At 44.8% G+C, this 13,970-nt stretch overlaps 1 protein-coding gene across 1 annotated transcript in view; it reads left to right on the top strand.

Annotated features, from left to right (window-relative positions):
- Positions 1 to 541: 541 nt before the first annotated feature.
- Positions 542 to 13,970, top strand: part of ROR2 (receptor tyrosine kinase like orphan receptor 2) — a gene marked incomplete at both ends in the record, with an annotated part of 152,279 nt that continues 138,850 nt past the window's right edge. Inside the window, one exon of the mRNA XM_079548426.1 lies at positions 542 to 614. Coding sequence (XP_079404552.1) covers positions 542 to 614 — 73 coding nt within the window. The remainder of the gene's footprint in view (positions 615 to 13,970) is intronic.

Raw genomic sequence — 13,970 nt, 5'->3', positions numbered from 1 at the left:
CTTTCCCTCGGTGTTTTGCGGGTGCAGAAAGGCGTTGGCTTTTGTAGAGAGGGGGAAGCGACAGTCCGGAGGCGCAGCGCTGCTGTCCGCTGCGTTCCTCCTACCTCCCCAGGTTAATTTTCTCGCTGGAGGCTCCTTGAGAGTCGAGGGCCACCTCGCCTCCGGGGAACCCACCCCTCCAGCCGCTGCCGCGGGAGGTGCTCCCCCCAGCAGAGGGTGCCGGAGCGCCGGGCCGCCACCCCTCGGTGCCTCTCCCCTCCTCTTCCCTCCCCTGTGTCGGATTTGTCCCCGGTGACGTTGGGATGCTGGGGAAGGCGGAGGAGGAGGAGGGGAAAGGAGTGCGGTTTCCCCCGCCCCCCAGTCTGGGAGAGTCCGTTAGCAGGAGAACCGAGCTGGGGTGGCGGTGCCAGGCCGGCAGCATACGCCGCACCTCCCCGCCTGGGGAGCCGGGGCCAACCGCACCGCTCCTCGCCGCACCGCATCGCTCATCACCGCGCTACGCCGCGCCGCTTCGCCCGCAGGCACCAGCACTGATCGCAGAATGGTCCCTGCGGCTGCTTTGCGTCTCCTGGCCTTGCTGGCCGCCGCAGTGCTCCTCCGCCTCCGCGCCGCAGGTAAGGAGTGACCGCCGGGGACTCGGGAACGGAGGCTGCTGCCGTCGCTTTCGGAGGGATTCAGCGGGAGAAGGGCGGCGGGAGGTGCTGCTTTCTCTTCCAGGAAAGTTGTGCGTCCCGTTTGAGGCTGATGGAGCGCCAGCTCCCCACGTTGATGCTGAATACTGCTTTTGTCTCCGTTTCCTCTTTTTTCTCTTTTATTTATTTATTTATTTATTTATTTGCTTATTTATTTATTTATTGCAAACAGAAGGGCGGGTGGGAGGTGAAGGCAGGCCGGGGAGGGATCACGGACACCGCACCTTCCCGGCCGCGCCCCGGCAGTCCCTCTCCGTACTGCGCCCCGACTGGGGCCGTGCACCGGGGCCGGCTGGAGGCGGGCGGTGGGAGGGGGAGAGAAGGAGAAAACAAAGGAAAAGTTCGGGGTTTTGTTATTGCCGAGGGTGGGTTAGCGAGGAGTGGAACCTCCTCCTTCCCTCCGCCCGCCCTTTAGCCTTCCCCTCGGAGCGGTTATAATAATGTGTTATTATTTGGGCCGTTGAGCGTTGCCAGAACCTCACCGAGAACCGGGGGGGTGAGGCGGATTAAAGCGGGCGAGGGGCCGCTGCCGTCCACACAGACGATGGAGGCTCCGGGCCTCTGCGCGCCGGAGTGTCCCGTTCCCGACAGTACCCGGGGGTGCGGCTGTGGGCTGCGGAGCAGCGCGCCTCAGGCATTCCGCTGCCCGGCCCCCGCTGTGGTGTTGGGTCGGTGCTGGTTCGGCTGAGGAAGCGCCGCGATGTGCGAGGACCTCGGGAAGCGGGGACCATAAGAGCTCCCTTGAAAGACGCCGCATAACTTTTCTTTTCTTTTCTTTTCTTTTCTTTTCTTTTCTTTTCTTTTCTTTTCTTTTCTTTTCTTTTCTTTTCTTTTCTTTTCTTTTCTTTTCTTTTCTTTTCTTTTCTTTTCTTTTCTTTTCTTTTCTTTTCTTTTCTTTTCTTTTCTTTTCTTTTCTTTTCTTTTCTTTTCTTTTTTTCCTCTCCTCTCCTCTCCTCTCCTCTCCTCTCCTCTCCTCTCCTCTCCTCTCCTCTCCTCTCCTCTCCTCTCCTCTCCTCTCCTCTCCTCTCCTCTCCTCTCCTCTCCTCTCCTCTCCTCTCCTCTCCTCTCCTCTCCTCTCCTCTCCTCTCCTCTCCTCTCCTCTCCTCTCCTCTCCTCTCCTCTCCTCTCCTCTCCTCTCCTCTCCTCTCCTCTCCTCTCCTCTCCTCTCCTCTCCTCTCCTCTCCTCTCCTCTCCTCTCCTCTCCTCTCCTCTCCTCTCCTCTCCTCTCCTCTCCTCTCCTCTCCTCTCCTCTCCTCTCCTCTCCTCTCCTCTCCTCTCCTCTCCTCTCCTCTCCTCTCCTCTCCTCTCCTCTCCTCTCCTATTTTTTCCCCCTCTTTCCGTGTACGCTACAGACGTGCGGCGCTTTCGGAGCAGAAGGGGGAGGAGGTTTAACGTTTTCATTTTCCCCGGAATGTGAAATGCAGCGGGGAGGTCGGGGTGTCGGACACAGCTCTTTGATCTCCCTTAACACCGCTCTCTGGAGAGCTGCCCCCTCCCCTCCGCAATACTGCCCACAAACCCTTCCCGGGAACCGCGGGAGGTGGCGCGGGGGTGCCGCTCCGTGCCGGGCTGGGGCCGGGCGCTCTCCCGATCGCTGCTGAGCTGTACCGAAGTGCGAGAGGAGGGCGATGATGTCTTTGAGGAGGAACAGCGATGCTGCAGATTAGAGGGGACTTGTTAATCAATTGCACGTTTGAAAGGGCTTTTCTTCCCTTTGTTGCACTCGCTAATCCATTTACCTCCCCCCGGGAGGTGACAGATGCCGATATTTCCTGTTGCTCAGAGCCGGGTCCCAGGTCTTGCCATTTGTTGCATTGCCCTGAAGGGAGAGAGTCAGCAGAAGGCTCGAGGTCCAGGGGGAGCGCGTTACCTCTCGCAGGTTTGGGGTCAGCTCCCATCGCGTTTATTTTTTTCTGATGCCTTTACTGCCCCTCTGGGAGGGACGATAAGGGGGAACATCAATTTTCGGGACCCCGCACAGCTTCCTGGGCCGCCCCGTCCCCGGGTGTGCGCGCATCGAAAGACTGCTGCTCTGGGAGCGGCCAGCAGCGGGCCGCGCAGCGAAGCTCCACGCGGCACCGCTTAGGGGAGGGAATGTACCATGGACTTTTTTTGTTGTTGTTGTTATTTTTTTCCCCTCCTCTTCCATGTGTTCGAGAGCCCATAGTGACAACAATAAATACGAGTGGACTTCTACTGCTTATCTGTATTCTTCTGCTTAATTAGGTTTGCTCAACAGTAAACAGACTGTGTTAATTTATGCTTCATTTCACTGTTTATTTTTGAAAATGTTATCTCTGGCTTTGAAACAGCACCAGAAGAGAGAGGTGTCAGTGTGGTGGAACTGTGGCTATGCAGTATGGAATATGACCTGAGGTTCACTTTAATTGTTCCATCTTCTTACTGTTAAATGGGAAAAGATGTTTATCCAACCCGAAGGTAATGCTCACATGGCTTGCAGAGTATGCTGAGCGTTGTGTTTGAAAATATATACATAAATTCCGTTAACAAAAATCTGGGAACGAAAACAAAATCATAATACTGTGCTGTGATTTTGTAAGCCCCATGTTTTGTAAACTTCTCCCTAACTTTGCAGTGAAAAAAAGTCTGATTTCTTAGGCTACGGAGTTAGTGGAGAAAAAAATGAATTAGCGGTTCATTCTGAAAGCTTCTAAGTGCCTTACTACAAAAAGCTGTCTTTTTGTAATGAGTCTTCAAAGTTGTGTAGAATTCAGCTGTAGCCCCCCTCTGATGTTAAAAAAAAGGAGATTCAGCTCTGGGGAATGTAGTTGGATCAGCTGGTAGAAGTACATACTGCTTTGAGCATAAGAAATCTTAGTATCACTTTCAGTAAATGATATTGACTGCATGGACAGTGTTTAGGTCAAACTTTTATTGGGCTTTTTCTTGTGTTCATTAAATTGTTAAGTAATTTAGTGGTGAAGTTTATCCTTGGGTCAAAGGTTGTCTCTGAATATCTTTTCCCCTTCTTTAGATAATGTTAGACATTTGTAATGGAACTGCTGTTTGGGGTGTTTTTTTTGTTTTTTTTTTTTTTTCCTCTCAATCTCTTTTCTGTTGTAAATAGCATAGAAATGTAAGATGTGGGGAGAAAAGGACCTGGCCGATCAGGCAAATTAATCCTATTAACCAGCTTCCAGTTTGCAGGAAAGCTGATCTTTTCTAAACTCACTGCACTTAGGTGAGGTGAGAATTTGTTCCAAACTGTCGTTGGAATGGGAGTATATTTGACCACCAATTAGGAATGAGTGGCTTTAGACCATTCACAGAAGAGAATGAGACTGAAATAGAGTAACAAATACTCCATTATTTATTTTTTTATAGCTGTGTGAATTTTTGTGTAGTGAGCTTGTAGCCTTACAGTTTACCTTCAGACCTTAAATTCATGTTTTGTATTTAATATAAATGTCAGCTAGAAACTGTTGTCATCTTAAATTTTAAACTGTACGTTTGACCCAGATAATTCTTTTTTTTTTTTAGAGCCTTTAAAAAAACAAAAACAAACAAACAAAAAAAAAACCCAAAACAAACAAACAAACAAACAAAAAAAAAAAAACAAAAACCAAACAACTCCCTTCGGTTTTCATACGTAAATCTTTCCGTAGATGCTCTGTGCTGTGCTGTGAGGTTCCTCAGAGGGAAGAAATACTATTTGAAGAGTATTCCGTCTAATTTATAGCATCTGTCACTCTGTTCTCTGTGCGAGGGATGGCTTTCTGTTTAAGTTTGTTTATTCATTGTGAGGCTGTTGCTTTGTAAAGGAAGTTGTCGTTAGGCTCAGCACGTCTGGAAAGTATGCAAGTCCTCAAGTCTTCTAATCTAGTGACTACAAAGTAGTTAAAGCTTCAAGAAAGAGGAATGACAGGATTTTGGTGCACTAAAAGAGGATGCATTGTTTGTTAATCCTGCTTTTTATTGTTACATGTAGTGTAGACTCCTGCAACAGTGCTATTAACCGTTTGGGACAAACGACAATTTAACTTAAATGATTGTCTTTCCTCTTGGTTTTGTCCAAACATTTCAGCGGTTTGATGTGAACGATGCCCCGTAGCAGCTTCTGGTGTTCTGTTTTTCCAAGCCTTTGCCATACACGTGTTCATTTGCAGACAACCTGCTGGATGCTTTTTTCTGATCCTCTCATTAGACCTTACCCACAACCAACCTTTTCTCTTTGTAGCTGTTTGTCCTCCTCAGCTGCTTTTTAAACTTATCTTTCTGGGTGATGTTCATCAATGATCTTTTTTGAAATGGGGTGATTTTTCTAGTTGGCAAAGACAGCTTTCAGAAAAACAGTGTGATAGCTTAGCTGTAGAGTATGTCTTTCAACTTGCAGTGGACAAAAGGCTTGACTGAAGAACACAAACCTGTGTCAAAATTTCAGTGAGAACAGGAAATCACAGCAGATATGTATTGACATACACCATTATTGTAATGGAGATAGGTAGATGTATCCAACCTCCCATGGGTTTTGCTGGTTCTTGTGGCAGTAGTGCGGGTATGGAGCAGTTTGCAAAGCTGCTGGAGAATCAATGTGGGTGCCTTCCAGAGAGATCCACTCTTCTGAGTTAGTTTAAAATTAGCTATATGTTCCTGCTTGAACGGTTATGCGCATCTACGTTGTGCACTGCTTGCTGGAATGAAGAGGCTGCACTGCTGCCTGCTAATGGAATTTGTCTTCATTTCTGGGTTTGCAGCATCAACACAGTGAATGTGCATCTGTGATGGTGGAGAGGTGTACTGTGCCATAGCTGGTCAGAAAGGAAGGATAACAATATTTGGCTGAAGGTGTTCAAAGAGCGATCATGGGCTTGTGTATCTGTTTTCTCTGAGTCCAGAACAGAGCAGGCTGACATCACTGATACTCATATAGTGTTTATGACTGTGAGGGTTTCACGGGCACCTGAAGCTCTTGGGTTAGTTCGACCAACAAGCTCTGATAGTATGCTAACGGGATTCTGCAGGAGTGAAAGGCTGCATGGATAGAAGCAAACTGAGAACTAGTGCGATGAAAACAGGTAAGACCTTTCCAGTTTGCCTTAGGTTGGTTTTGGAGGAGCAACAGGTGGTTTTAGATTTTGTGGTGGTACTGCTTGTGGGACACGCAAAGTGAAATCAGTGGTGTTCTGTTCCAGACCCCCATTGTACCTGGCTGGTTTCAAAATCTAAGTAGTCCGGTCAGGAACTTAGTGTACACTGAGTCCTCACAGGTATGTTGTTGCTGAGCTCTCTGTAAACTTCAAATGTGAGCCATGAATGAAACCATATTTTTAGATTGAATAATTTCTCTTCAGGTGATGTGAACGCAGAGAAGCAAGGAACACATATCTCTTTCTGCTTGAAAGAGAAATCCTTGCGTATGCCATCACATCTGTAAAACCTCTGTAGAACTTAGATTTCTGTTCTTGAATTGCTCTGTTTGGACACTTCCTTTACTGATAGTATAAACACTGTACTCTGTAACTTCGGGTTATTGCCCTTTGTCCTTGTCAATGATGCTCAAGACTGTTCATTTAGCATCTCATCTGTTAAGCATATTCAGGATGAAGTGGATTCTGTAACTGTTTTTTTCCTTGATTTTGGTAGTTTAATACCGTAAGTTTATTTATTTATTTTCATTTTACTGTGTATGTAAGTGGAACGACTTGTCGTACTATATGGAAAGATGATAAATTTTGTTAGTTCTTTCAAAATCATAAAGTTTTATTTTTCTAAACAACATGCACAACTGCCAGTTGAATCATAAATTAAACAATTGAAGGACTAATTTCTTAGCAAAGTGATAATGCAGGCATATATTAGAGTAGTAGTTGTGGATGCAGTAGAGCAGAAGATGGAGGACAAATAACTTATAATTGACAGGAATAGACAGAAAGAATTTTTTCCATGTTTCTTACTGGGAAAAAAATATGTTGCGATTAGTGAAATTTGATTTGTATTAGTCAAACACAGAAATGCTTTCTTCTTCTAAATTATGCCAAATATAAGAAAAAGTAATTTAATCATCTTTAAGTCTAAAAGAGAAGTCACGGAATTCCTCCCAAATACAAACTAGTGTGACTGATACGTAGTCTGCTACGTAGTCTGCTACGTAACTGCTACGTAAGTGCAGGATCTTTATTTGCTCTCTATTAACAACAGCCCAAGTAGATATCTTGGGGCTCTGGGTGTCTGGGAGATGGAACAGATTTTTGTGGAGAACAAAATTCATGGATGGAAGAATGGATTAACTCAGAGCAATGAGTGCTCAGGCATCTGAGCTGTTTTTTTACTGTAAGATCTTGCAATTATTTGTTGTGAACACTTATTTGTAAGACTAATCTCTCACTTTCAGTGTTTTTAACAAGCTGTGATTGCTGTACATTTTATTGCATATGGACAGACATCATCCATATATACCTACCAGCACTGCTAAAAGAAGCAAGCTCCAACCACAATCCTTCATTTCCTTCTGTCTGGATGTTAACGCTTTTCAAGCTTTTCTGTCAGAGCAGCGGGGGACATTTGGGGACAGTTTCAGATGATGTCACAAAATTAATTCACTTCGTCTAAGCTTAGCTGATTGGTTTTGAAATTGATCAATCAGAAGTCTCACGTAAGCAAATACCATCAGTGAGCCAGAGGAAGTTGTAATTTCTGTGGCACTGATGACCACACTGTGATTTTAGGGGTGAGATCACCTTTTTCACTATCCTGTGTAGACCTGGTAGCCTCTGTCAGGAGAATTTTGTGAAGCATCTGGGAGAAGGATGGGAACAGTGGCAGTAGTGGCATCTTCCAACTGCTGAAGAAATGAATCTCCATTTAGCTCACAGCTCTCTCTCAAATACTTTTCTCATTTCTTTCTTCATGCTTTACTGGCACCTCCTGTAAACATCTGCAGAACTAATCATTTTCTTTCCTTGCTGCAGTGTCTCTAGAAATTGTTCATTTAATGGTTAGGCTAATTGTGTGCTGCTGTGCTCGTTGCTATTGCCTATTTTTTGGTATCCTCTGTCTTAAATTTGCAGCTTCATTGACTAACCCTGGTCATTTACAGGATTTCAACAGAGCATAGGTGCATGAAGAAATAATGTGTTACTGATAGATTAAGTGCAGCTGAGAGAACTGCAGTAGAGTGCAGTTGTATAGGTGATCAACAGTGTGGCACAAGGGATGGATGGCTCAGAAGGACTGAGTTACAGCAGCATTTCCTTGGATCAGTTGAGGAGATTGTCAGGTCTTCCTGGCTTGTTCTTTTGGGTGCAGAAAAAATGAAGGTCTGGTGCAAGAGGAACAGGGTATTTCTGAAAGGAAAAGGCCAAAGAGCAACACTTCTGGAAACATTTATCTGATTTGCTTGGATTTGCATGTATTAAAAATATAGCTGTGTAGAGCAAGATCAGAAAATGGAAAGAAAATATGGTGCTACTCAACACCCTTGACTGTAACAGCTGAGTTACTTTAAAACATATTCCATGAATTTCTGTTATAATCATAAAAAAGCAGCTTGAAATATTAGGAGGCCCAGATGACACATAAAATTTTCACACTTGATAATGGGAAGGAAGTTATACAGTGTAAAAAGCTCATTGAAATTACATAGTTTATATATAATGTGAGCACATAATCTGAGAGAGAAATCAACAAATGGCCATACTGTGATTGTTTCTCATTTAGAAATGTGACATGGCAGAATAGAAAAATAAGGATGCTAGAATAGAAAAATAAGGATGCTAGACATAATTATTATGCTTCTGTATGAATGTTTACCTGTTCTTAATAAAAAGAAAATAAAGAGGCAAATGGAAGCTAAGCCAATAGATGCTTGATAGCTAATCCAAATAAAACTACATCTTTTTATTTCAAGCAGTAACAGTCTTGTTCTGATTCTGCATGAGTGTTGAGCTGTCTGTTCTACTAACATGTGAAGGAAGCATTTTTTTTTAATAAACAAGTCTTGAGGAGCTGCCTGCCTTGAGGAGTGCTTGTCAGGTAATATAAAATCACCCAGTCTTGATATCAGAGAGCTGGCTGCCCAAAACCTGACCCTGTGAAGTCCATCACAGTTCTGGCTGAGCCGGCTGGTTCCTGTCCCAGGACCACAGGTGCTGTCTGGGGACAGGTGGGTGACGTGGTGGGAGGGGAGTGCTTGGCAGTCCTCACACAGAGTCGCTTACACAGCCATAGGAATGTGCACTTAGATACATAGAAGGCAATATGCAAAAATTCTAACATAACTGTGTGGGCTAGAAATTTTAAGAGGCACTTTCACAATGTTCTCATATCTGATGGTGGTCTAAGACTGGATTCTGTGGGGCTGAGCCTAATCTCTGTTGTTTAAATAAAAATCTCAGCATCTTCAGAAGTCTGATCTGTAAAAAAATGTTTAATTAGTTGTCAGTTAGTTCTTTGCAACACAAATGCTCCTTCTCATTTCTTCTTGTATTTGAACAGTTGAATTTCCAGCAGTCCTTTCTTAGGCTGAGTTTTGTACTAGCATTTAGCATTAGGTGTGCTAACACAACAGGGGAGTCTTTTTGGTACAGTAAAATGTGAAAAACTAAAAGTTTGTGAAGGCAATACATCTATATGAAGGCTATGCATCTATTGGAGTTTTGTCTTGTAATTTAAATGAGACTCTTTGAATATTCTAAGTTTAAAAAGAATCTGAAGCATCTAGCTGCTGCTACAGCTAGATGGAATTGCCCGGGGCAAGTCAGACTGCCCCCTGTATCAGCACATCATCAATAGTGGAATCCCTTCTGAGGGGAATTCTGAGGGCCTGATATGCCACTTGGGTCCATTCCATAGGTAGGTATGTGGCCTTCCTGGTGCCCAAGTGAGAGATGTTACTAGGAAAATCACTCACCTAGTTAGACCCTCTGATTATTATCCATTACTAGTTTTTCACATTGGCAATGATGAGGTAGGCAAAAGAAGCCCTAGGGACTTCAGGGCTCTGGGGAGACAGCACCAGGTGCTGGGAGCACCAGTGGTGTTCCCTGTCCTCTCAGTTGGAGACTGACAGAAAGAGGAGGACAGACAGATCAAATGAATGGCTTTGAGGATGATGTTGCACTTGGGGTTTTGGATACTGTGACTTGGGACGCAGCTTTGAGAAATGGGGAATGCTGATATCAGGTAGGATGTGACCGACTAAAAAGTACAAGAATATGCTAGGGTGCAAGCTGTCTGGGCTGGTTAGCAGGGCTTTAGACCAGATATGATGGGGGAAGGAGATGTACTACGTGGCAGAGAAGAGCAAGGGAATGCTGTCACCTTGAGAAACAGTGAGGGAAAACCCCACATTTGTCCCAGAGTTATTAGGGAGGGCTCCTCCAAGATGGCAGTGAGGCCAGTAGCCCATCTGAAGTGCCTCTTTACCACTATGCGCAGCAAGGGGAAATAAGCAGGAGGAGTTGGAAACTGGTGCAATTGGAAAAATATGGCCGAAAAATGGCGGAATGAATCTCATGACTGGAATACTGTGATGGAGGGCTACAGTTTCTCTTTGGAAGGGATAGACTGAGTAGGAGGGATGGGGGTGTTGCCCTATGTCAAGGTGCTGCAGAGAGCTGTGTCTGACAAACAGCCATGGCCAGGGGTTAGGGGTTAAAATCAAGGATAAGTGCAATAAAGGACATCTAGAGGTTGGGGTTTACTATGGGCTACTTGGTCAGGGGAAGCCTGTTGAGGCATTCTTGCTTCAGCTAACGTCCTGATGGGGGATGTCAACAACCTCGATATCTGCTGGAATAGTGGCATGATGGAGATTTCTGAAGTCTGTTGAGGACAACTTCCTGGTACGGATATTAGATGGACTGACCCGAGGTGAAGCCTTACTAGACTTCGTGCTAACCAATGAGGAGAGAGCATTAGAAGGTTAAGACTAAAGGCAGCCTGAGGGCCACAGTGACCATGCCCTGGTGGAGTTTGTGATCTCGAGGAATGCAGGCCTGGCAAAAAAGCAGAGTTAGGAACCTGAACTTCAGGAAAGCAAACTTCCAGCTACTCAAGGGAACTTGCAGCTGGTGGGTGGGATCCCCTAAGAAACTGTCCTTAGGAGGATAGGAATAGAATAGAGCTGGCAGCTCTATAAGGAGCCTCTGAGAGCATGAGAACTCTCCATTTCCCAGCAGAAGAAATTGAGCAGAGGAAGCAGGTGACCAGAATGGCTGAGCAAGGATCTGCAGCTTAAACTGAAGGAAAAGAGAGAAATTCACAAGAAGAGAAAGCAGGGTTGTGTAGACTGGAAAGAATACAGAGGTGTTGTCCATATGTATAGAGACAAGATCAAAGCCAAGGCACAGATGGAGCTGAACTTGGCAAGGGATGTGAAAAATAACAAGAAGGGGTTCTACAGTTAGGTAGGAGGAGACAGGCCAAGGAGAATATTCCCCCTCTGATGCATGAGGATGGAGAACTGGCTTCTTCAGATATGGAAAAAATTGAGGTACTGAATGAGTGCTTTGCCTCAGTCTTCACTGGTGATCAGACTTCTTTTGTCTTCACGGACCCTGAACCTCTAGATGAGGGTGAGAGGAGCAGATTCTGTCCCACTGTAAAAGTGGAACAAATCTGAGACCTCCTCATGAAACTGAATATACATAAGTCCATGGGGCCAGATGATATGCATCCAAGGGTTCTGAGAGAGATGGCTGATGTGGTTGCTGAGCCACTCTCCATCATATTTGAAAAATCATGGCTATTGGGTGAAATCCCCAGTGACTGGAGAAGGGACACATTACTCCCATTTTTAAAAAAAGGGAGAAAGGATGACCCGGGGAACTACAGACTGATGAGCTGCGCCACTGTGCCTGGAAAGCTCACGGAGCAGATCCTCCTGATTACTGTGTTAAGACACATATGAGACAAAGACATGATCTGAGACAGGCAGCATGGCTTCACCAAGGGCAGATCATGCCTAATCAGTCTGGTGGCCTTCTATGCTGGAGTGATGGCATCAGTGGACAGGGAAAGGGTGATGGATGTCATCTACCTGGACTTTTGCAAAGCCTTTGACATGGTTCCTCACCACATCCTTCTCTTTAAATTGGAGATGTATAAGCTTGATGGATGGACTGTTTGACGGATTCAGAACTGGTTGGCTGGTTGGACACAGCCAGAGGGTTGTGATTGATGTTTCTACGTCTGGGTGGCAGCTGGTCAAAAGTGGTGTTCCCTAGACCCCAAGAGTTGGTCTTGGAACCAGTGCTCTTCATCATTTTTTATCTATGACATAGATGATGGAATCCAGCATACCCTCAGCAAGTTTGCAGACAACTCCAAGCTGAGCAGTGCTTCAAGAGGGACCTGGACAGGCTGGAGAAGTTGGCCCATGTGAACCTAATGAAGTTCAATAAGGCCAAGTGCAAGGCATTTTACTTGGGCTGGGGCAGTCCCAGGCGTTCATACAAACAAAGGGAGGATCCCCTTGAGAGTAGATCTGCAGGGAAGGATCTGGGGGTCATGGTGGATGAGAAGCTGGACATGAGCCAGCAGTGTGTGCTTGCAGTCTGGAAGGCCAACTGTGTTCTGGGCTGCATTAAGAAATGGTGGCTAGCAGGGAGAGGGAGATGATTGTCCACCTCTACTCAGCTCTTGTGAGGCCCCACCTGGAGTACTGCATCCAGGCCTGGGGAAACCAGTACAGGAAAGATGTGGAGCTCTTAGAGTAGGTCCAGAGGAGGGCCACTAAGATGATCAGAGAGCTGGAGCACATCTCCTATGAGGAAAGGTTGAGGGAACGGGGCTTGTTTAGCTTGGAGAAGAGAAGGCTCCAGGGAAACCTCATTGTGGCCTTCAAGTACTTGAAGGAAGCACACAAACAGGAGGGGAATGACTGTTCACACAGGTTGATAAGTGACAGGACAAAGGGGAATGGTTTTAAACTAGGACAGGGGAGGTTTAGGTTAGATATTGGGAGGAAGTTCTTCACACAGAGGGTGGTGACACACTGGAACAGGCTGCCCAAGGAGGCTGTGGATGCCCCATCCGTGGAGGCATTCAAGGCCAGGCTGGATGTGGCTCTGGGCAGCCTGGTCTGGTGGTTGGTGACCCTGCACATAGCAGGGGGTTGAAACTAGATGATCTTTAAAGGTCCTTTTCTACTCAGGCCATTCTGTGATTCTGTGACTTCATGATTCTGTGATTCTTTGGTTACACTTTTAATTTGTTGTCTTTCTGTGGCTAAATATAAATCTTTATCAAGAACTTGAAACTTTGTAGAAAAAGTTGGAAAAAAAAACAACAGGAGATTGTGACAGAGAAACCAGAGAATTATATTCATGTAAGAAATTTTTTTACTGGCAATGGGAATAAAAATCATTTGAAATACCCTAGGAAACCAGTAACTGATGGGTGACCATAGACATTAAAAATTGCTTTAAAATATTCTGTCATTACATTGGTGGTTGATGACGACTCCTTTCATGATAGACCAGAATCCCTTACAAAGGGGAAGGTTGTATTATGTAGATAAAATTACAAGCTTGGGCAGGATATGAACCAAGCCTACATGAGGAAAATATATCTGCTGCTGTTTTAATTTTAAAAATAACTACACTTCCTTGCTCTGCCTGGAAGCAATTTAATACAGCAAATTGATTAAAGAAAATAAATTCCAGCCAGACCAGAAGTGGTAGTTAATGAATATCTCAAGAGGGTGAACTCTTTTTTGTATTTGGTTCTGCAGACTCAGTGAATTTGGATATTAATATTTGAAATTATAGACAGTTATTCAGCCTGTTTTTCTAGAACTGATCTCTCATTTACCTTTTTCTGTTGATGTCTGTTCAGAAGTAGTATTCAGAAATTTGTTTCTTCCATGATATTGGGGGCTTCAAAGCAGAAGAGAAAAAATACTCACAAATTTTATGTCTAAATCTTTTGGATAACATTGCTTTTCAGAGAAAGACACATTTTTCTCAAGTATTATTTAAGGATATGTTGAATGTAGAGGAAGCTTTGAGAAGGATCATGCCAGTCAAAAACAACAGCACGTTGAGTTAGGAAAACAGATTTCAAATGGTACCTCTTTCAGAGTCTGAAGTTTAAAGCTAAAGTTAAACACAGTTTTAATACACAGTTTTGAAACTTGGGAAATGCATATGTTTACACAGGAAAATACTGCAAAACGGGAAGATGTAAATTTACAGCCCATTTTCAGTGTTATAAAAAGTGGCAAACATTATCTCACATTTACTGAACACTCACTGTGTCCAGAGAGGTTGTTACTAGAAAGAACTAGTTCAGTGTGCAACCACAGAGTAAACTAGG

Source organism: Tetrao urogallus (genome assembly GCF_951394365.1).
Source record: "Tetrao urogallus genome assembly, chromosome: Z".
NCBI classification, from domain to species: domain Eukaryota; kingdom Metazoa; phylum Chordata; class Aves; order Galliformes; family Phasianidae; genus Tetrao; species Tetrao urogallus.
The sequence above is the reverse complement of the archived record's forward strand: the minus strand, read 5'-3'. Positions and strand labels throughout refer to the sequence as shown.